This window comes from Galendromus occidentalis, unplaced genomic scaffold (genome assembly GCF_000255335.2).
Source record: "Galendromus occidentalis unplaced genomic scaffold, Mocc_1.1 scf7180000077484, whole genome shotgun sequence".
Taxonomy (NCBI): Eukaryota; Metazoa; Arthropoda; class Arachnida; order Mesostigmata; family Phytoseiidae; genus Galendromus; species Galendromus occidentalis.
In genome coordinates, this window is record NW_003805472.1 from 2,406,387 (window position 1) to 2,430,516 (window position 24,130).

The 24,130-nt window shown below is 52.5% G+C and overlaps 1 protein-coding gene across 1 annotated transcript; it reads left to right on the plus strand.

Moving 5' to 3' along the window:
* Nucleotides 1-28: 28 nt before the first annotated feature.
* On the plus strand, nt 29-23,784 carry Cbp53E (Calbindin 53E). Its single transcript, XM_003745711.1, has 11 exons — nt 29-182; nt 14,673-14,758; nt 15,363-15,432; nt 16,044-16,150; nt 16,541-16,597; nt 21,105-21,185; nt 21,299-21,354; nt 21,435-21,480; nt 22,151-22,207; nt 22,971-23,042; nt 23,568-23,784. The coding sequence occupies exons 1-11, from the start codon at nt 29-31 to the stop codon at nt 23,718-23,720; spliced, it is 939 nt and encodes a 312-aa protein (XP_003745759.1). The 3' UTR covers nt 23,721-23,784.
* Nucleotides 23,785-24,130: the final 346 nt, after the last annotated feature.

Here is a 24,130-nt window from a genome sequence, read left to right on the forward strand (position 1 = left end):
AAGCAAGTGCCAACAAGTGAGAGCAGCGATGTCTGAGAGCTCGGAAGCCAATGCGAGAGCGCAGAATGCGCTCGCGACCACGACAAACTTCATGCGACAGTTCCGTGATAAGAAAACCCGGGAGCTCAAAAACCTCACGGCTTCGCAATTCATGGAGGTTTGGTCTCACTACGATCACGACGGTGAGTGAAATACTGGTCGTGTTTGAGTCTCCTATGCAATATTATATAGTGCCTAGGTACTCATGTAAAGATGTACACATATGCCCTACGGGAGGGGGAGGGTGGAAAAGAGGTAGCAGCAATGCTCGACTGGGACTAACGACTCACATCGGACCGACTTCTCTAAACTCCGGCCCGCGCTCGTGTAGATTGATCGACGGCAATATCTCCCGATGCTTTCGTCCATGAGCCGCGGTCGTCGCCTGCGAGCTTTATTGATTGCGGGTAATGAGAACAATTGCCTGCGAGCAGAATGATCCACGAAATATGCGTAACGGTAACGAACGATGACGGAGCCTGGTATCAATTATGACGTTGAGTGCAGTTTGCTCCGTTCCCGTGTTTCGCTCGGTGAGAGGGTGAGTGAGTTGCGATGTTCCAGCATCATTCCATTCACAACAAGCGGGGAATGTGCGTGAGGACGAGTTGCAGAGGTCCCTAATGAGAAAGCGGGCGGAGGTTCGTTCTCGCTCCCACGAAACTTTGTCTCCGACGCGACTGCTGTTTTTCACAAGGACGGTATTCACTGGACGATCATCGTGAGCGCCATTGCGTCGTTCTCCGTCCTCCGGCCATACTCTTATACATTTGAGAGGAAAAACGAAACTCCCGTTTCGGACAAAACTCTCAGATGGGACTTCCGAAATCGCGAAAGTTGCTTTGCCGATTTCGTAAGGTTCAGACTCTGGGCCCTCGAGTCTCACGTCGGCTCCGGAGCGGGCCGACGATGAACGAAAGATATCGGTCCTAGTCTGTGAGGGTTCAAGCGCCCCATCTCCCCGCGTTCTAGAGTCAGGGTGCCAAAACCGTCGGGTGACGACGAAACAATGGGAGCATGGCAGCCTATGCTAGTAACGGCGCAACCACGTCCTACTTAGCGCCCCGGGGCAGTCTCGACGCCGCGTCGTGGGATTGGGAGCCTTACTACAGCGTGAAATGACGACCTCTCTCGCGCTTGGCTCGACGAAAGCTGAGATCAGCCTTCCGAAAGAATTCTTCTTGGAAAAGTTTCAGCAATCTATGGAGAATCCTCCCTCGAGGTCTTTCTCGTCCGCCCGTTCTGCGTTCTAAGCTAGGATCGAGTTGGGAGAAAGAAACTCAAAGTCTCATGCACGTTGATGAACTGAGCGTCTATTATTTAAAATGAAATGCAATGGAAGCTTCTCGGATCCGCGCAGCTAGCACTAGGTCTCCCCGTCGCCAGGGGAACTTGGGTCGACGCGCTTCGGTCGATCACTATCGCTCAGAACACAAAGCATCCGAGGATTGTATCAGTCGTCCCGTTCCTTATCTCCGTGGACGGGTTTGAGGTCAGGCAAGCGTTTCACCCCGCGCAGACTAGGATAGACGAATCCCCGCCGTGGGTGTCGATGACGGCATCGTGACGCTCCTGTCGAAACACCAGCGGGAACTTCGTTCATGAAAAATCGTCTCGAGGAAGAGAACTGACCTGCGGCGGAGCAAGGGAGGTCGGATAGTGGGCATCTGATACTTTGTAGACCCATTGGTTTTATGGTTGTCCAGACGGAAGTGACGTGTAATATCTCTCCCGGAAGTAACCACACAATACGGATTAGCTCTCGAAACGATGGACGCGGGCGTCCTAGCTTGTCGTCGCCCTGCTTTGACGAGGGCTGTAAAACCGACAGAGTCCCAACAAGTAGTCAGTCAGTCTGTTGTGAGGTGGCGTCAGATAACTCTTCCACCGGAACTGTACAAATCGAAGCTACGCCGTTCGGCGCACTGTTCAGCAAAGCTCCGCTCAAGAAACGCGGTATTTCATTCTCTTTCGCGCTCTCATCATTTCTCCGTTTACGCGGCTCCCGGCCTCCGCGGCGTGATTTTGGAGGTCGTTCGTTCGATTCGACACGCTCTCCTCCGGACGGAGCTGGTCCAACAACGTCCACGATACCGACCGTCATCCAGACCAGAATAGAATCATTGCGTTAGATTCTCGTATCGAAGCCACGTCGCGTCCTCGTTTGAGAAACGAGAGCTCCTTCGGAACGAGGGATCTCCGGGGAACCCCGAGTGAGTTGGTACCCTACTTGCGAAGGATCTGTCCGCTGTTTTTCCTTCCCTGACGGAGGAGCACTTATTTTTCGAGCTGCAAGGCGGATCCAGCGTACTTTTCACAGTGGAAAGTGAACGTGGACGCTCAGTGACCTTGATCCTAGAGTCGATTCCTCATTTTCTGCTCGGGGCATCCCTGGAGAGTTCTCTCGTCTGCCGACAAAGAAGAAAAAGACACGGGGCTGGGATAGACAGCCGGAGGGAAATCAGCCGAAGAAGAACTTCAGAGAGGAAAAATGAGTCTTCGTGGGGAGCATCCTCCGTATCGTATGGGAAGCCGTAATCCACACACTCAGTGTCAGTCCGATTCCGAGGAAAGTTCCGGCTATGGACATCGGAGCGCTATCGATTTAAATGCCTCGACGAACTTTTTGGGGCTCCGGTCATGGAGAATGCTCTGAATGAGAGTAATCGGAGCGATGTGCGATGCAGCCGCCTTCCATTGCCTGGTATAAGTTGCGATTAGGCGAGGGTAACTAGGTAATAAGGGAGGGGATGGGGGAAAGCGATGAATGGATCCGAGTCCGCTCGTATTATGTAGGACGCGGCGAAACAACTCCCTCGAGATATCGGTATCACCTGTTCAAGCCCACAAGATATGAATCGTGAACCATCAGACCGGGAGATGGCTCAATACAACGCAGAGGATGATGCGAGAAGCCGCATGATCGCTGAATCGATCGCTCGGTATGAACGAGCGATCCGTCAATCCTATCCCATTCTCAGAGAAGCCAGGGCGTCGAATCCTCACCCAGCAGACGTTCCCGATTGTTCTGCCTGACGGAAAGTCCGTAGGAAGCTCATTGTTAGGCCGCTTGCCTCCCGGAGAAACCGCGCGTGTTCCTAGGAGCGGGATCACACTGATCTCTTCACGGCACAAAACAACAGAGTAGAGAAATAAGAGGGAAACTCCGTAGATTCATCTCCGACGACGCGCATAGCTCCGGGGACCTTTGTACATACCTAGCGCTTCCCCATCGGGTACCTTCTAGAATTCAGGTCAGGAAAATGCTCTGCGACTCCCTTTTCAGTGAAATAGCCTCGGTCTCCACTTGAATTCTCGCGTTCTGCAGAGATGAGCCCAAGGCTCCTGCTTCTTCTCGACGCCTGGGTCTCGAGACGCTCGCCATTAGGTCTCCAATTACCTCAAGGTTGACATTTGGGCCGTATTTCCCACACTATAGAGTTTCAGAAACAGGCCGACTCCTCTATCGACATACAACAGGCGGAATACCTGCATGCCTGAGTGGTCTCACGACCATCTCATTCATGAGTCCCGCTGACAGTGACTCCTCGAGATAGGGAGCTGCGGCCCTCGAAGCTGTGGATTTCCACTCGGCTTACTGCGCGGGTTCCCTCCCGGTGCCACCGTGGGTTTCCTCTTAGTTTCCCTCGGATTCATCTCGGAAAGTTGCTCTCGCCGGTCCGACAAGCTCTGGGATATCGACAGGAGAGCGCTCAGACGCAGGGCGTTCTTGAGCAACTCTTTGATAGGTTTTTGAATTAAAGTAGAGGTTTCCCCCTCGTTTCACGCCGACGCACTTGCTCTCATGACGGTGTATTGCCTGAGCCGGCGCCTCTCCTCGGAAGTGAAACCAACTCCTGCGATATTACGCAAAGCCCTTTCCGCTGTAGCTGGCTGATATGCGGTGAGATTTCGATTCGGCGACGAATTGGGCTCGTAGGCTCAACGTAGTTTTCGAGTGAGCACACGACGGTTTCTCGAAAAACGTAAACCAAGCCCTAACGCAAGAGCGTTCAACGAACCGTCTGAGCGGGGCTGTGAAAGGATAATGGAGCCGCTTCTTGTTTCTACAAGGCTTCATTAGAATCTAGAAACTGCTGAGCCTTGTTTTCCCTCCCCGAGAACCGAATCTGTCGGGCGTTTCCTTCGAGCCCCCAAGCCCTTGCGGCTATTCGGGTACGGCGAGATCGCTGAGCGCGAAATCTTCAGTTTCGCTTGCGATAGTGCGGGCCTTCCATGTCGACAAGAGGTTTCCATTCGTTTTGAACGGAACAGGGAAATATTCGCTGGCAAAGACTAGCCTCGAGCTCGGAGCAGCCGTCTGCTGACTTCCATCATTATAGCTTTCGTAGCTCGACCACCTCAGTCTGACTATAAGTCTTAGACCCTGAGACACGGGCCCATCCTAGCGCACTCTATCCCTGGTCTAGTCTCCGAGTTTCATACGGACGACGATCCCTGCTCATGGATCCACAATTCAGGCTGCGGTTCTCGGTTCCGGAAAATGAGCAACGAGGAGCGAGTCTAGCGCGAGCTCGCCGCCCTGGAGAGATCTCTGGTCCCGAACGCGCTGAAGGGTCATCCCTGTCCTCTGCTGGTGAGAGACGATCCCCCTCCTCGGCAATGAATTGGAGCGGGATGAGCCTGAAAGATTCCAGAATTCAATCCGTCAGAAGTTTAGGATTCGGATTCGATTTCGGTCACCTGAAGCAGCAGAGAGATTTTCCCGTGACTCAGAATCCCTCCGCGGGTCCAGCTTCCAATCCCGGTTCGCCGTGAGGCTTCCAACCCGGTGACGAGCTCCACAATCCACGACCCGAGGGAAGAAGTCCCCAACGAGAGAGAAACGGAATCTCAATGGCCGAGACTCACTCGGGACATTGAGTGATTAATTATTCATGAGGAACGAGACTATACTCAATCGAGTAATCATGATTTGTACAGATTTGCCCCTACCATTTCATCCGAAAGTAAATCCATATCACACTCCGGACACCTGAGTCGGCGAATTAACGACTCCGCCAGCAGTTGTTTCAACGGAGTCCAGCTTCATCGCGTAGTGAGCTCGATCCGAGCGGCTTCGATCAAAATAGCGAGACCTCGCGATGCCGCGTCATATCAGAAGCGGCCTTCATGAAATGGTGGCATGCTCTTGGGAATCGCTTCTGGCGACCTTTTTCTTCAATTTGCAAGTTTGTCCCGCCGCTAGGATGAGCTGATGCACAGCGCGGCGTCGACCAGTGGTTTCGGAACTTCTCTGAGCTGCATACCCCGTAGTTCCCTCCTACGGGAGCTCATCTTTGGATATAAATATGTATAAGGACTCTGCGGACCCCAATCAATTACCTTTATCCCATGGAGGCTTGAGGATCGCCAAGGACCCCTCGGGGTCCATATGGGTATACGGTGTATACCCATATATACGGTGTATACCCATATATACGTTGTATACCCATATATACGGTGTAAACGGTATACGGTGAACAACATCAAAGCATTCAGCTCCGGCTCAATTCCTTGCGCCGGCGCTGTGCCGCAACGGCCACGCAGATTAGGCGTCCCTTTTCAGGAGTCAGACAGCCGCTCCATTCGGCTAGCTGCATACATACTCCATGCTTGGTGCATACGATATTAAGGTTTGGTGTTTGTCTCGCGACTCCCCTCGTATTAAGTACGTGAATATTGCGAGAGGAGGCGAGTCAGGGGCGCCAACGGGTCGCTCGCCGTGCCGCTCGGCTAGGGTCATATAAAGTGCGGCGGTCGAGGAACGATTCAATGGAAGCGACCAGGTTTCAACGAGCCGGCACGGAAACTGAGCGAAGGGACTCTATGGGAAAAATCTGCCGGACAGCCATGTGATTATTCGCCCGACAATCTGCATTCAGAGTGGATATTTCCGTCCTCCGTATAGTCAACTGCGACAACACTGACTATGAACAGCTCTCTCTAATAAAGCACTACAGGAAGAGTCGAGCGGCAAAACTTTCGCTTAATAAATTGTGCTCTATACGCGAAGAGGAATGCCCTGTCTCGGGCTCCCTTATTGAATACGTTGTCTCGCTGACGGTTATCGCTCGGCATATGATATTCGCGGAGCTACCCATGTACAATATCTGGAATGAGAGCCCGGAAATGGCCGTGTTCGTTCATTCTTCGTGGCTGCTTTTGTTTACCTTCGTGAACGATCATTCTTTCCGCGGCGCGTTCGTATGCCGCTACGCCCGGGATACTTTTCGTTTGCCTCACTGGCGGGGACATTAAAGCAGCCCCATCGATTGGAGTTTCTCCCGGCGGGACTCACCCTCCTGGAAGGAGAGAAAGAACAATCTCCCCATCGAATAGGACTCCACGGATATCCACACCCAAGATATGCCATGCCCTACACTTCCACCAGACGCTCGTCGGAGTCCGAAAGCTCATTCCTCGTGAGGTCTCCCGGTTCGGGGAAGCTCCATTCTCCTGGAAGCCGACTCCTCCACATTCAGATCTGGTGTTCAGGAATGCCTGATCATCGTCCTAGTATGAATCCCTTATGAATCATACGAGCTTGAGCCTTCTCGAATCCTGGACCCAGCCGACCGGAAATCCCCCACAGATTTTGGTGCGAAATCGGATATGGAAATCACGATCCATTGCAACGCCCCTGTCGTATTCGATACTCATCGAGCAGGTCTCCTCATGGAGCGTGCGAGCGTATGGAGATTCAGATTCTGTATGAGCGGCGGCGCCGGCGCCGGCGCTCGCCGTTTTTCATATCTCGAGTGCAGCGTGGATTAGAGCCTCCAGGGGAAAAAAACCGGGGGAACCTCGGGGAGCTCGTCTTTGTCTTCGATTAACAAGGGCGAGGAGACGCCGAGACGAGCCGAATTTTTCGGCATTCCTCACATGAAGTGCCGCCGGAAGTTCTCGCGTCGGAAAGTCCTCCTCCGATTGGGAGAAGAAGAGGCGAATTACGAATATCGTCGATGTTTCCCTCTGCCGAACTGCGGCTGGAAGAGGCGCTCAGAGCTTCGACCCGCGGATTTTGATTTGCCGGGCCGGGTGTATTTTCGGCACCGGGCGCGTTTTTACAGGAGACCCCTCGCGAGAAATATCAACAGTGTCATAACAGGCGTGCCAAGCCTCGCGACCGACACGTCAAGTTCCGAATCGCACGAGCTGACAAGCGTGCATCGTACAATCAGGTTTGATACACACCAGAGAGGGCGGAGAGGAGGGAATCACGCGAGCTGCTTGAGCAACCTTACCGAAAAGAGCCTGCGCTTAACCAGATACGTAGAAGTCTCAAAACGCCTACGAACTGACTTCGCTCCGCCATTAGCGGTCTCATAATGTTCGCCTGACGACATGAGGGAATAACAGTTTGTCTTCTCCCGGATCGATCTTCCGAAAAGCTATCGTGAATGCGGCGCTGCTAGGAGTTTGATGGATGTTTGTAGACATCTACCGACAAGGGCTGATCAAGTGAGATCTACCGACTGAGCAAGTTAGACCACACAGCCTAGCCCAGAACATCTTCAGGAGTTCTCTCGGCGCAGTTGGCCGTGGAGAAGATTGCTCTGAATAGCGTCACATCCGTGGATCACGCGGCTTGTCAGAGAAGTCCCATCAGTCAGTCAGTCGCCAGGGAAGTTAACTCGTTCTCCTAAGTGAATGATTCACTCCGGAATGCAGTTGGCCACTTTTCCATTCCGAAGAGCTCTTCCCAGCCGCTGCCTGGAAGCGCGTTCCGTGATTGATGACTCAGTCAATTGTGTTGTTGTTACGACTGACTCCATTGAAGGGCAACTTCTTCCCCGCTGTCAGAGGCTCAACCTCGCCCTTAGACCTCTCTCACTCGCTCAGTTCCCCCCGCTCGTCAAGTCTCCCGGGATCTCACAGAAGAGCTCGAGAAACTGGCCGAGTTTATTGCTGAATCTCTGAAGGCTTGTCTCCCGCTAGAATGTTCTCGTCTCTCTGCGGTTGGTTCTTCGGTCGATCCGTCGGTCTGTCGCTCTATCTATCGGTCAGCCAGGATATTAGTCAAGCTCATTCTTCCCGGGACGAACGATGGTCCGGGGTTTTGCGGATTCGCGGGACTCCGAAAGAGCGCTGGTACAGGGCAGAGCGGTTCTAAAAACGCGCTCCAGGACGCTGGGCGTATCGCTGTTCCGTTCTTCTCCTGGACTCAGTGAGACAAACTAGGAGAGAATGATCCATCCGCTCTCGTTGCTCGGGCCACGTCGATGTCTCCTAGCAGGACGCGGAAAAACTTAGGATTCAGACCCGCTGTACCTTGTGACGAGCATTTCGATCGGGCCAGGTCGACGTCGAAATCGAACTTGGGAACAATCTTCCGGAGAGCCCGCGGATATCCGATCGTCGGAGTTCACAGTGGACAGGGGTAGGTCAGGGATTCCTTCAACTCGGAAAAACTTGATCGTCCGCTCATATTTCCGCTTCTCCAGGAATCCGATCTCTTCCTTTGTGAAATCGGGAGAATGAACAACATTGACAATGTGTCAGATGGAGGAAGAGATCGGTCCGGGACATGACATGAAGCAGGGAGAGCTTGTCAATACTGATTTCCGACTTTCATAGAAACCTGTACGAGTTCTCCTTGACCCGTTGCGTGAGCCAGCCCTTCAGTCATAATAATTCGCCGAGAGAGACAAGGACCGCTGTCGTTCTGGTATCGATTGGGGATCAGCGAGTCGAACGACTTTCGATGCTGCCTCGACCGAAACAATGGCGGCAACTTGTTATTTGAGATTCGGAGTCTCTGCGATTCATCGGCGCATCGCGTTCGAGGGGAATGGAGTTCCCGGTCGCTTCATGAAATAAATACCAGAGCAGTTTCGATGGATTTCTACATTGTAGAGGTTTCTCTTGGTCCATAGATCATAAAAAGGATTCCCGAGGGAAATACAGAGAGAAAACCCAAACGCACAGTTCCGAGCCAGATCGAAAACCCGCCGTACCGGAGGCCAGCGGAATACGCAGCTCTAGATTGAGGAATCGGAAAAAACGTCTGATTCAGATCCAATGCAAGAATAACCTCCCGCAGAGGGAAATAAGAGAACAACGAGGACGCCGAATCGGGATACAAAGACGAAACAAGAGGCAGCGGAAGCCTTCTCGAAAGGGCAAGCGCAGAAGAACCTCGGCTCGTCGAGGTGTTTCCGTGGGGACAGGAGCCAATCGGAAGATCCCAAGGCCTTCCCTGAACAGAAGAGGATTTTCGTCTCACAGAAGTCGTGAAGAGAAGGCTCTGGAAGTTTTCGCGGTCGTTCGACCAACGGCGTAATCTGTTGTCGCAGCCACCAGCCTCTCCGGCTTGTTCCTGCGCCTGAGCAGTGACTAACGCCTTTCTTTCCTTTCGGTCATCTTTCTCTTGTTCGCGTGGTCCGCGGGGACCGCAAAATCTGTAGGCGCTGGTGGGCTTCACGGTTAGTTTAGCGGGCGTGTCGAGTGTTGTTCCGTCGAGTCGAGTTGCTGCTCTCGGGCTTGATGTAGCTGGTGTTACATCCGGGCTTTTGAAAAAAAAACTCGACCTAACCTCGGGCAAACCGCCACCGCAGCACTTGTCCGGAACCAGCTGCAGAGCTGCGGACATCGATCCCGAGTCGCTGCAGGTAGAACGCCGTCGTCGGACTGCTCGTCCGTCTCACGGAACGAATGCTCGCCGCTCAGACGTGTATGCACATATTGGAGCAGTCAAATCCTCATAGTGTGTGCACTCGATGTCGCTCGGAGGGGGACTTCCCGGACGCTCAGGGCGTCGATCATCGCAGATGCCAGCCGGCGCAAATGGAACCTGAGCAATCCGTCTTCGAGGAATCATGGACATACACCAGTTGCTGTTGGACCACGTGATAATCTCGATACGACTTGGAATGCGCTGGAGAGACGTTTGGAGCAAGTCCGCGGGAATATCTTGGGAGAGAACCGGAATCCGAAGATCGGTCTCTACACGACCGGGGAATCTAGACGGAGTCGCAGTCGTTCTGAATGAAAGAGGAGGCCGAATGCAATTGATCTCCTCCCGGCTTATCGATGGCGAGCAAGCCGGAGCTGTTCAGGGATTCGGAACATTGCTCCCAGCTCAGACGCGGCTCCGTAAGAAACTTGAAACGTAAACCATGTCGTTCCTCAGAGCCACGCGACAGATACCCGAGAAGAGCGCCTGTAGCTGGCACCTGCCCGGCCTCTCCCAATATATCTGATCATCTTGAATATGTAACGGCAACGCGACGTCGCCGGAGGTTAGAAGGCTCGCTGCATCCGATCCGCTTGTCCTGGCCTTCGCCGCGTTCCACACCGTGGCTATGGAATGTCCCGGTCGTGTTGATTCCGCTTTGTGCCGAGCAAACGACCCAGTGCCTCCTCGTCTTTCGATGCGCTAGCCGACAATTACATGCTCGCATTCACACATAAACAACGACTCCACCAAATCACGTCGATTAGAATACGCGTTGAAGGCTCGTCGGGGGCCCCTCTATCCACGTGTAGGCGATTCCACATCTGGCTCACCATAAATCTCAGCTTATCGGAAGACCTTGCGATGCGTCTGATGCGGGGACTTGTCGGAACGACGCAACGAACCGTTTCGACCTCGGCGACGCGGTTTTCGACTAGATTTGGCGTACGTTCTTCTCGCAGTTTTGTTTGCACGCAATAGAAGAAAGAAGTTCGTCTCGCGGCTAAGACAACGACGGGACAGATTCGCGACCGCCCATCAGGCGCATGCGAATCATCGTCAACAATGACGACGACAAGAGAGGAATAATTGTTCGCGCTACATAGAAGTCGGGGAAGCTGATTGGGCTGCCTCCGGCGATGAAAGCCGTTCTGCTGGGGGAAGAGTCCCGAGGGTCAAGAGATGTTGTATTCACCACGCTACGAGGGGAACCTCTCCTGACCAGACTCCCGTAGGACTCATTCAGCGGTAGCAGCAGGGATGTGGTGCTGGAACGCTGGACTTACCTACACGCGAGCTTCGAAAACATCGTCCAGTTCGTCAGAGAGGACTAGTTGGGAACGAGCTCGGGAAGTGGTTCCACCGGGGCGGGGGAGCCCTCAACGAGGGGAAACCCACACCGACACGGAGTGAAGTTCGCTCCGCACACGAAACTTCGCGCATTCTCATGCTGAAAGGTCATTCAATGTTCAGAATTATAGGAAGCCGTGGAAGCAGCGGCCTATGGATGGAATCAATAGCACGTCTGTCTTCGGTGACCTTGGACGGAAGAGGAGCGGAACTGACTTCTCTTCCTGGTCAATATTTCAGAGCGACGATCGCACTCAAAAGGCACTGCGCTATCGAGTGCTCTTGTCTATATTTAGACCTACTCGGGTCCTCACGGGAGGCACTCATTAAACAGCAGCCCTTGTTAGGACTTAATAATCTTCGCTGAACAGAAGAACGGAGGGAAAAAAAGGAAGAATTAATCGCGGTGCTCTTAATCGAATCAGGACTCTTGGAAAGGCAAGTTCGATGCCTTTCCTCGCGAAATCATTCGGGGAGTCCTTAAGTTGACGCATAATATCCTCGATGTTTCGTGCGCTGGAATGCAGTGAAGCTCATCGGAATATTCTGCTTCGAAGCGAGATTCGATTCCCTGTCCTCCAAGCCCTCCGAGTGAACAATCAGGATGCGCTCGAAGACGACGGGGAGGACCAGTTCTCTGTCGTCCTCCGGTCCTCCGATTCGAGGTTAAAACAGCCTCTAGGGATTCAGGGTGGCGAGGAATCAATCATCGCCCGAGCCCCGCCCCCTCCGCAGACATGTACGACTTTCGCATGGTAGCTCGCTGACAGGTAACTGCAATTCGAGTCGAATTCACACCGAGTACGTTTTTCGGAGAATCGTCCCATTCAATCATCGGAATAATTGAGACTCACCCGCGAGGGCGATCATTTTGTTCGTTCATTCCTTTTTTATCGTGAACTTCCATGTTCGCCATCGGGATCGCAGCAACGAGAAGCTCGAGGCTTGTCAGGCGCATGCTTTCAACGTCGCTCCATCAACAGAAAGATGTCCAGACTGCACTCGGAGGAAGCCTCGATCGAAAAGTGGTTGACCACACAAAGAGGAAAGTCCTCATCGGGATAGAACTCAGAAACTCACAAGTTCAATGCTGCTACAGCGAAGCTTGACAGGGGAAGGCTGATTTATGTCAGCGCAGAAACTTCTTTCTACCTCCTTTCCACATCCCTACCAACGGCAGCGGTGAAGACCCTTCCCGCCGAGTTCGACCGGGATCCGATGGCTCCCAGAGGGCCAGAGGGGCAATTGACATGACGGCAGCGAATACGGCGGACCGGCTAGGAAGCAGGCCGCTCGGTAGGTCGGGAGCAACGATGGAGGCCAAAATAAGCAACGCCTTTGGCAGTCCGGTCGAGCCAAATTTCCCCTTCTATCTCTCCGTACTCGTTTCCCTGCGGATTGCTCCGCTCTTCTCAACGAGTATATTGGAGGCCTCTTCGGTTTTTGTATCTGCTCGTGTTCCAGCTTCTGGTCGCTCGGACACTCGGTCGGCCGCTCGGTTGCCCAGGAAAGCCGCAAGAAGCGAATGTTTCTACCAAGCCCGATATAGTCGTTCTCCTGACAACGTTCGACGCATGAACGACGCAGGATATTCCTCCAGCTTTCGACGTCGTCGACGAGGAGACTTATCGTTTTTATGAGCTTCCACTCGAACTAGAGCCCATGATCGCACTGCTCCGGACGGACGGTCAGAACAAAAGTCTCATGCTCCAATGAGCTCTGATGTTGTGATCCACCAGACAAGCCAGCGCGCCGGTCTTCCGGATCAAGTATCCGAGCGTTTCTTGCCCTGTGCATGGTGCACCTAATCTCGTCCATCGGATCGCGATACGATGAGCACTGCACGGTCTCGGTCAGCCGCTTTTGATAGCTTATTGGGAATCGCGTTGCATTTCAAGCCACCTTAGCACTGTGGTCATTCGCCGTGTGAGCTGTTGCAGGTTGGTCACGGTACGCTTACATGAGCTGCATCATCGAGAATGGCTCGTCGAAAGAGGTCGCTCCTCCTGGCCTGTCGTCGTGGGCTTTTGCTTTTCCCCTCTGCGGAGGGTTCTTCGAGATTTCCTGTTTTTCCCAATCTCTGTTCTGCGGGAGCGGAGACCACACAGCGCACTATCAGACAAACAATCGGCCTGCATTGGTCCGAGGATTCCTGAGGTACGATGGAGAACCGTGTGTATGTGAGTCGAAGCCTCCTGCTCCGAGCAACAGTTCGTTTATTTTCTAGCAGCAAAGTCGACGCTGGCAGCAGGTCTCCGTCCTGTATTCGGAAATAGAGCTTTTTATGACAAACCTGACCGGCCCCGCTGCTCCTGTCGTCCTCCTTGTTAATGTGAGAAATACGACTCTCGGCGCGCTCCCTCCTGCTACCTGGCGCACAAGCACGGAGGGCGCTCTCGCAAGCCAGTTCAAGCTTTAGGAATCGGGCCGTCGAGCCAGACTGACTAGGCGACCGATTCCGAGACGATCTGGATATGAGCAGGGATCAGCCGGAATGCCATGAATCGGATAAATGGGGAACAGCATACAGTATGGGAATCAAAGGGAGAAGCATCCCCCTGGTCGCATGATATCCTCCCATTGTCATTCGACTCCAGCAGCGACCCGGACGGATTGATCGAAGAGAATCGACAGAGTGAATCTGAGGGATTCGATCAAGCGTTTCTCATCTCAAATCAGGACGTCTTCAAGTAAATCTTCGAGATTCCCACCTGGGACCTTCGTTCGCTCCGATTCTCTTAGACTGGCTCAAACAGCCCGTGATTACCGTAAGTACGGCCGTACTGCCGCAAGCAGACACTTGCCTCAGCATGAGACTCACACCGGTCTCGGGCTACACCATCGCCGTGGCGGCTCCCAGCGCTGCTGCGACAAATGACGCTGGAAACGGAGGCTCGGAACGACCCTGAATCCTACGCAGATGGTTTAACGAGCAGTTTATCCAGTCGAGCGTCGGCCGATGCCGGCAAGGCCACCTGCCTCCTCCGCCAATGCCGACTGCAGTTTCCCTACGCACAATGGCCCACCATCAGAAAGAGACCTTCTCCTACGCTAGTTTCATGGGAGTGGAATGCAGGGGAAATGATAATAAACAACGCGTTTTTCCTACCGTGGAATTCTTCCTCACATCCATTGACCATTCAGAGCCCGCCAACTGCGAGCTCCACGCACCTCCGAGACCGTCTCGCGCTTTAGCACCATGAACTCGACGAGCGTGATGCGAATTCGGCATGAAAAATGAGTTCGCGCTCGCGACTGCGGTCCCAAGATGCTGCCAGAGTCCTGAACAAAGATGAGAACTCCCAGCGGCGTCGGCCGCAATAAACGGTCACGTTTTTCGCAAAGGACGAACAAAATAAGTCGTCTTCGAATGCGAAAATTCAGATTGTTTCTGACGGGGCTCGAGCAATGCGCGCTGGCGCATAGGTCGAGCGACGCTTTCAGGCGAGCCGAAATCAGGACCTTAGCCCGTGGATACCGTAGATGCGGCTTTACTGCCATACCTTGGTGCTATATCCGACGATAGCCTCCCAGTGAGACTTCCGCGCCGATTTCCGGTGCAGGCGAAGTTTTCCTCGACTGAAAATGATGTTTTGCTTTGCAGGCAACGGTTACATCGAAGGTAGGGAGCTGGACGATTTTCTCCGCGAGTTTGTCTCCAGTGTTAGCCTCACCGATGTGGGACCCGAGGTGAGTCCGGGAGCCTTCGCTTTGAACTCGAACCTAGAGCTGTCCACCTTCTGCCACAAATAGATGCTTGAGATGACCTCTTTTCGAAGAGAATAAACACGCTTCAATCACCCCCATCCGCGTTGTTGGGGTGGTCGAATGATATTCCCTCGGAGCTGCTCCGGAAACCCAGAGAGGAGCCACAGCAAGGGAAATGGAAGTCGCTTGGAGACTCGTGAATCGTAGCAGCGCATTTCACTCGTTCTCATCGACGCTCTGGGGGGAGGTATTGAGCTGGACAATGCGGAATTGAGGAGGTTCCTCTCCCCCGGAGGCGGGACTTAGACTCCCGCTAACCCCTAAGCCGTCTTTACTGAAATTGGTTCCGAGGATAATAGCTACAGCGACTGCCGAGGCGGCTCCGACGAAGTCATTACGGAGAAATTACTTCGGACCCCGGATCGCGTATTAGCGTGCGCGTGCGTACGTGCGCGTTTCCTCATTCTTGTGGAGGCCTTGGTCTAGGAAAGGATATCCACCCGCCCAAAGCTGCCGCAGATAAACAACATGCACTAAATTTTCAAACCCATCGAGGAGAACCTATTTGCTCAATTTCTCTTTATAGGTCGTGTCGGAGTCGATGCTCGAGGAACTCCGCGAGTGCTTTATGGAAGCCTACGACGATAACAAAGACGGTGAGTCCCCCCCCCTTCCTGTCGCGAACGGTTGCAGTTTCTGCGACCGCCGAGTTGAATTTCACCGCGCTCGTGAAATCCCAGGGATTTCTGTTCTCCCGACCTCGAGAAATCATCATTGACGACAGGACGAGCACTTTCGAGCAGGAAATCCCTCTTTCTGTCAATCAGACTGGAATTCCGCTTTAGGCTCATTTTTATGACAAGAGGAACAATTACGTGATCCGGCTCCACCCACGGACGTCTATCCCGCTCGCGCGTCCTTGCTCGCTCTGGTAGCGGGATTCCAAGATTTCTCTTCCTTTCGCGGTCGCGTGCCGCCTTCGAAGTCTAAGAGGTTTTAGCCCTCGGCAGCGAGGCCGCCATCAGCACTTCCGCAGGCCGTTTTTTCTTTCCGACCTGTTTTCATTGGAGCTCAATTTTTCCCGATTTGTATTTTCCGATACGACTGTCGAGTCGGCGCCAACGCCGGCAAGCTCAGGGTGAGAATTGGTCTGGATGGCGGCTGGGCCTCCCGCGCGCGTGCCCGCCAGAGGAACAAACTCGCCAGGGGATATATCTTTCAGCTTCTATTAGTCTCTATGATTAACTAATGGAGATGTCTCCTGCAGGCAAAATCGAGATCCGGGAGCTGGCGCAACTCCTGCCGCTTGAAGAGGGATTTCTACTTCTCTTCCGATTCGATAACCCGTTGGATAGTTCAGTCGAGTTCATGAAGGTTTGTTTTCGTGTCTGCTTACGAAAACTCGTTAGGGTTCGCCTCCTCGAGGTATTGGTCTGAATCCGAAGCAAGACCTCGACCCGAAGCCAGCCATCGAGAAACAAATATTTCAAATTCCACATACGAGCGGATCATTGATTCCCATCTGGGAAATACATCAACGATCGATTTCCATCTGGGACACGAATCGACGGGTCCCCGGGAACGTTCGGAAATCTCCAGCCCCAATCCCCTCTCAGAGCATCTATTGCGGGTCAGCAGTCGTGGCTTCTCGCACGCCCATCTCATGGAGCTCGCAATCCGATGAAAAGTTCGATGGGGCAACTGAAGAATTCGCATCCCGCCATATCATATCCTGATTATAATTTTCGCACTTTTTTGGAACAGATTTGGCGAGACTACGATACCGACGGCAGCGGCTATATCGAAGCTGACGAACTCAAGGTGAGAGGAGGCATTTTTATAGCCCTCATTTGCAGTTAGTAGGGCTTGCGAAGCAGGTCTCAGCGGAGACGACAACGAGCCGAGCACGGGACACCTCAACAACGGACCGACGTAAGGTCGGGCACATTGGCGATACGTAGCAGAAAGGAGACGGGCAACTCGGGAGACAGTCGGACGAGGTTGACGGCCGGTCAAGCAGGAAGCTGATTCAAGCTCGTTGTCGGGTGACCGTGTTTGTTGTCCTTATTCGCATAAAACAAGCTCCAGTATCTTTCGAGGCGTAAAAACGCCATACGTGTGGCTGCCTTCACCGGTCAAGATGTTGGCGCCTAATCATTGGCTGATGTGTCCAGTCTTATCGTGGTGATGACACTGAGCGGGCTCTCAGTCGACTCGGTTCCTTTGTCGCGGGGAGACCCTCAGGCTACGGGAGACCCATGACTATTCTGCGGATCTTGTCTCTCCGTCTTCCCTGGTGTCGCCGATCTCATTCCGCCGCCATCTCGGACTCTCCGCATCCCGGCCGGCATCAATCATCTACCCGCTCGAGCTTCGAGTTTCCTCAGGTTTAACCCCGCGCTTGAAGCTGGGGAATGCCATCTTTTTCCCGGGGTTCGAATCAAACACCGTGGCTCAGTCGCTCCATTGTTTGGGGATCCAGAAAGAGAGATCTGCGGGGAACTCTTGCACGGCCAAGCACCAGCTCGCGGATGTAGCATCTGAAAATCGCTTCTCGACTTGAAAAGTGCTCACTCAAGCAAGGCAAAGAGCCTGATCCCGCGCAGCACTCTTATTCGAGGAGGGAAGTTGATTGCGTGAAGTTTCCGAGCGAACGTTTCCATTTGTCTTCTCGAGCTCGACTTCTCCAACGCACACGCAGTTATAACAGCGGCGAGTAGCCACTGAGATCCTGCAGCTCTGCGGAGAATTCCGAATCTGAACATGGGCCGCTTCCCTGATCACATATTCGCGATAGCAGGCATACAGTCAACTTCCCATAATTCGGAATGGCAGTGTGTCGATTTCCCGAAAGAGAGTCCGAGTTCCGAGTTATGGGAGGCCATAGATATGAGAATACGGATTTTCGATCACGGCCCCGAGGACGTCTTATTCAGATTGAAATTTAGTAGGAATCACCTCAGATGCTGACGGTGGAAGTGAGTGTCTCTTGGCGGGGAGATATACTTAGGGGAGAACACATGTGGAGATTTGGAGAAGACAATCTTTATTCCAAGTGAGAAGGTCAAATTATGCCCTCACGACCTCGTTTGTGGACTCACTACATACGTCCCTAAGAGAGCTACAACCAACGATAGACATTCGTACACTTATCGACAATCGACAAGAGCACCGCTCAACTCTTAAAGTAGGACCGTATATCTCTCTGGGCATCATTCTTGAACATATCTGCCATAACAATTCCCAGATACTTGTTGAATGAGCGACCGATATCTGGCACAGCTTCCGATCGCTGTCCGCAGTGTCTTATCAGGACCTCGAGAGCTCCAATCGCTTCTCGGTCAGATACTCTGGGATCTTCCGTTTCCTCGATTGTAACATCCCAGTCGTCGTCCAGGCCGAATCCACAGTCCTCATCTTGCCGAGCTTGCAATTCGTCATCTTCCGAAACGATGCCATCAAGCAGATCGCGAGTCGACCAAGTTTTCATCGAAGTCCACATACTCCTTGAAGGTCAGATTATGAGGGAAATGAGGCGAGAGATCGCAGGGTTGACAGATTCTGGATTGTTCTGACCCAGATCCTCTGATGGCGAGTCATTTCCGAGCCTCCCGTGCACACCCGGCAAGCCGTGATTGAAGCACTTCTCGATGCTAGAAGCCGGGACTTCATCCCATGATTCTCGTAAGAAACGGATCCCTCGCAAAATGTTGATTTCCTTGAAGGCTCCATCGACCGTTTTAGACTGTGACCAGTAGTAGTGCACGAGTTTCTTCTTGTACAAGGCCTTAGTCATGCGTATCACGCCTTGGTCCATTGGTTGGGTCCTCGACGTCGAATTCGCCGGGAGGAATAGAATCTCAATGTTTGGAAGTTCCAGTCTGAGGTCCGGTAAATGACCTCGGAAATTGTCGAGTAAGAGAAGAATGCACCTTTCATTTCGCCCGCAATAGGCCTGGAGATTGACAAGCCATTCGCTGAAAATTCGAGAGTCCATCCAGGCTCTCCGTTGGTGCCGATATTCGCAACCTAGAACATCTGGTGCGTGATGCACTTGGCTCCTTGGTTTTTTCGGAAACAACGTGGATTCATACTGCGCCAGATGACTAAGGGTGTCAACTTCTCTGAGCCTGACCAATTGGCACACAGTAGAACGGTGAAACGTTCCTTACTTTGTTCTCCTCCGTGGCACTTTTCTCCTTTGAAGTGAACTGTTCGTTTCGGGAGCATCTTATAGAAGAAGCCTGTTTCGTCCGCATTGAAAATGTCTCGCGGATCATACTTCTGAAGCGTCGGTTTATGACGCTCTAACCAGAGCCTGATATCTTCCTCATTTACCTTCTCAGCCTCACCGCACATTTGCTTCGTAGACAGACCATGACGAGTTTTGAACCCATCCAACCACTTGTCGGAGGCTTTGAAGTCCACAACACCAAGATTACTCGCGATCGTCTTTGCTTCTTCCTGCAGCCAAGATCCGCAGATGGGGAGCGTTCCTTGGTTTCGACGTGCTTCCACGAATCTCCTGAGCAGGATCTTCTCGATGACATTGAACTTTGGTGGCTTGAAGCGTTTCTGACGGTTCGCCGTGGTACCATCGGCGGCTTGCATGCGGATCTTCGCTTCCTCGCTTCGGATTTTATACACCGTGGATTTTGAAATTTTCCATTCTTTCATCACATCGCAAACGCTTTTCTTTGCCAGGCTGTCGAGTACTCTCACTTTGTCCCTCAAGGTCAGAGAGTGATTCTTATGGATCCTGGGCGGAGACATCGGGTAAAATCTACATAGAGCACTGTGCGATAAAATGATTCCACCGTCCGCGATTCCACGACGGGTATCGAATCATCGGCATCGTTCGAATGTCCTCGCGGTCGGAGACGTGCTTTGTGTTTAGACACGCGCGTTCAAACTTATTTTGGGTGGAATGTGCTACCAGATAGGCAGAGAGAAAAAGTGGAGCGGTGGAGGGAGCTTCCCGAGATACTCGTAGGATTTAAAATCGCGGAATAAGCGATTCATGCTGCGGCTAGTTCCGATTTAGAGACTTTCCTGGGTTCCGAGTTCTGGGACGATTTCCGAGTCAGGGGAGGCATTTTCTTTCATGTAAGCAAACTCTCTCCCCTGGAGATACGTTATAGCTTGACAGTCCCTGATGGGTCTGTTGGCCCGTGACACGGAACCGGGGCTTTAACACTGTTCTCAGAGTCCGAATTAGGCTCCGAAATCCAGTCCGAGTTCCGAGTTGTAGGGTGATTCCGACTTACGAGATTCCGAATTATGGGAAGTTGACTGTATCTGCAATGATGCGGATTCAAAAATTAGTGACGGGTTCTCACGTGCTCTTCACTTCGTCCGCGCCTCCGCTGCGCCTGGATTTCCTCCGTTCATATTATTCGCCAGTGAGAGCACAGCGCCTATGATGGCGGGTCTGCTCGGATCCTACGACGTCAGAGGTGTCCACCCCGTTCGGCTCCGGGGCAGAAAAAAGGAAGGTGGAAGCTCGCTCACAGACTTCTGTTTGCTCTTTCGACTTATTGACTCAATAATCAATATCTTGATTTTTTCGTAGCGGAATATTCACCGATATGGACAGCGAAAGCGAATTATCCTGATGCTTTCATGCTGTGATATATGATGTTCCTACGCAAATGCCGAAGCGGCCGGGACGGCGCGGGCTTGCTCACAATCTAATGCCGTGAAGCATTCGTTTTGCGAGGACCCCGTGCCCGAGGAGCTCTATAGTATCCCCTTGTATCGATTATGGCACATACTGTCAGCGTTCCGGAGTCGCGTCACACTTATTTTACATAATACACATACAGGCCTCTCTAGACTCGTGAGAATGCGGTTGAACATCTCCACGAGGCCTGAGAATCGAGCATTGGCCACTGCAATGAGGGATGGACCCGTGCTCACTTCGATCCACGCGCAAATCTAGCAAACAACTCGTTCCTCCGAGGATTCCAGCTCTAGAGCACTGTATGATGAAATGATGACTTCCGAATAATGCGCTCTGAGGAAGAAAATACGTGGAATGTTGTCGCCCCAAAATGGTCTCAGCAAGTCTCGTCTTCAGTGGATCGCCGATCCCTATTCGTGAATGCTCGTCATTCAAGCCCGCATACTATGTCGTGGAATTAGAGCCACCAAGAAGCAAGCAGCGAGATATATTCGCGGAAATCCAGCTCCCCTCGGGCTTTCCAGAAGCTGGGAATTTCTTGAAGACCTCCGGCCCTGAGAATGATCTGCCGGATACGCCTCTTGCCTTGCTGGCTCGAATTTGACTCGGTACAGCGCGTTCTTCCAAATTGCCCCTTCATTCCAGAACTTCTTGAAGGATCTTCTGCGCGAGGCGAAACGTGACAACATCGAAGAAGATAAACTCATCGAGTATACTGACACATTGGTGAGTGACCCCTCCCCCTGAGCTCTGGATAGGAATTTCCTCGAGAGAGAGCACCGTCGACCCGGGTCGATAGTCCACAGAATCAAATTATCGCTCCGTAATTCTCATTCCAGCTCCAAATTTTCGACAGCAACAAAGATGGGAAACTTCAATTGAGTGAGATGGCGAAGTGAGTAGACGCGCGGGCGACGGAGATGAGCGGTACGCATCGAACAATCAACTCCAATAACGCGCAAACGTCTCTTACAGGCTGCTTCCTGTGAAGGAAAACTTCCTCTGCAGATCAGCCTTCAAAGTAAGTTCATCTGCATCATCCCCCCAGTGAAGCTTTTGAATTCTCGCCCAGCGCGATGCTGCGTCTCGTTCTTGGTCTCGTGTCCTCGGCGGAACTCAGGGTCACTAGTTTCCATATTCCCGGGAACAAATCTCTCGAGCCGCAGTCAGCGGAATCCTCGTTCAGCGGTGAGGTCCGGAATTCCGAACCAGCAACGCATCGAAGCTGGCCGGAATGGAATAGTGGGAACATGCGGTGCCGTAATGAAGGGCTCGCCACGCACTCGTGGATGCATAATCATATTACTCCCTATGGGGGGCGGCTGGCTCACTGCTCTGTCTCGATAATTACGGCTCGAAGCTCAGGATGAACTCGAACTTTGTTCGACTTCCGGGGGATTCGTAAGGTCGCGATCCTAGTGATTCTATTTCCTCTCATCAGCAGTCTGAATCTCACTGTCTACGTCAGAACGTCTTATATGTAGTACTTCTAAAGAGAGATCCGCGATTTAGGGAATGCTTGGTCTGGAGCGCACGGAAGGCCCATGCTTCCGAAATTCGAAACCAGTATCCCACGGAGCTTGAGATTCTCCACTGGCGGCCGGGAAGGGGGGGCTCAGCTGCCGTCCGATCTGATACACTGCAAGTGCTTCTATGGCCGATTGTTTAATGATCGTCTTCCCAATATACAGGGCGCCAGTAAGTTGACCAGGGAGGATATCGAGAGGGTATTCGCGCTTTACGATAGGGTAAGTGTCAAAGCCGCTCCGAGAGTTCTGTGAGTGATTCTCTCGTAAGCGCTCCCTCGCGCGGAAACCGGCCGGCTAGTCAGCGGTGCCGCCGGGCCAGCGGCCCACTGCCTCATTCGCATTCATTCGCGTTTGCTCTCGCGCCCGCAGAATTTCTTCCAGCCGGGGGGGAATATGAAATTCCTCATACTCGGGGACTCATGCTGATAACTAATATATGTAGATTCGAGTCCCGCCAGCGTCACGAGGCTTCGCCTCTTACTTTACTCCAGAGTCGCAGACTTCGTCTTCGTACACGAATTCAGGCTTATGAAGCAGGGCAATACGTAGGAATTACAGACCTCATTGACCGTTGAGCCGAGCGCAAACAGAAGTCCGATTGAGGCGCGGAGTTGTCCCCGAGAGCAGAACACACTGTTTGAATGCAGACACGAACTCCTCCGCCGGCTCGAGAGTCTCCTAACCTGAAATCAAGGTGCTCGCGAATGAATCGCGAGATTCAGATTACGCATGGTCAAACGCATGGCCCTATGGATTTGTGTGGAAATTCTACTCTCGGAGAGAATTTCCACGGACCGCGGCACAGTCGCCCGAGCCTTCGTTCTCTCCTGAAACTCAAGTTTCCGAGGGAACTTGGACTGCTGCTCTCTCCTCTCCTCCATCTCGCAGATCAGCGATTCTACTTGCCGAGCGTTAGATCATCGTCGACGAATTGTGAACAGTGCGACACTCGAGCTTCGTTGATTGATTTTCTCTCCCGCAGGACAAGAACGGAACCATCGAGAATGAAGAACTCAAAGGATTCCTGAAGGATCTCCTGGAGCTAGTGAAGAAGGTAATCCTGGACGGTTCTGATCGATAATTTGACTGTGATCCCGACTCTGACGGTGGAATAACCCGATCTCCTAGGCTGAAGGGGGTCCGAATCGCGCAGCATGAACGATGGCACCTCAATTCATCCAAACTTTCTATCTATCTCTCACGAAGCCCTCATGGAGGCTTATCAGAGCCCTCTATCGCTTGAATGAACAGCCGCTGTAGCGCCCCACTACGATTCTACACGTAGTGCGTAGCAGCTCCAAGCCGGCTCGATCACTGTTAGTGAAATCTTCACAGTCAGACTTTTTAAAAACATGAAGCCTCAGATCTCAGGGTCATTTTGCGGAGATAAGTCACGATGAATCGCCCCAGGAGCGATTCCCTGAAGTCGCCGAATCTGAATTGAGACGCAATCCACCAACCCGCGGCAGATGGTAGCAAGGAGTCAAACGCGTTCATTTTCCAATCTCTGGAAAAGCCCGATCAAGACTGATTTCTGCTCGGAGTGCTTAATAACATTAATGTCGTGATAACCTTACAGGACTACGACGCTCAGGACCTGGAAGAGTTCCAGGAGTCCATCCTGAGAGGATGTGACTTCAACAAGGATGGGAAGATATCTAAAAAAGAGCTGACCATGGTTCTCTTGGCCTTGGCAAAGCAAAACGACGTCGAGCCGTCCACGACGAAGTAAGCTACGCATCACCATTGTCAAGGAGGCAAGCGAAATCCGGTGCGAGCCGTAGCCCCAGCAACGATGACGTCCTGATTCAATGTCGAAATTATTCATCGTTGCGCCCGACCGCTGACCGTTTCTCGTAAGCGAACAGTGTAACAACGTGCAGCTCCAAGCTTCCGAAAGCAGCAAAGTTTATATAGACAGCTTCAATTTCATAGATCGTGCGTCAGGTCAAGCGGTCGCCAAACGAGAATTCGTCTGATCCGACGGCTCACGTCAGTGGTCCCACAGAGATATGATTTCGGAGGGGCGGACAAATTGAGTGGCAGCCGAAAGTTCTTAGATAAGGCAACGTTATCAGGAAGTTTGATTTCGGATTCCGCGTCTCGGATCATGAAACTTTCCGTCACATATTCACTGACACG

Excerpts from the sequence above, each read along its gene's own strand:
- Cbp53E (XM_003745711.1), top strand. The coding sequence starts at position 29 with ATGTCTGAGAGCTCGGAAGCCAATGCGAGAGCGCAGAATGCGCTCGCG. Across the intron at positions 16,598-21,104 it reads TCGAAGCTGACGAACTCAAG|AACTTCTTGAAGGATCTTCT; the intron begins GTGAGAGGAGGC and ends CCTTCATTCCAG. Across the intron at positions 21,481-22,150 it reads TCTGCAGATCAGCCTTCAAA|GGCGCCAGTAAGTTGACCAG; the intron begins GTAAGTTCATCT and ends CCCAATATACAG.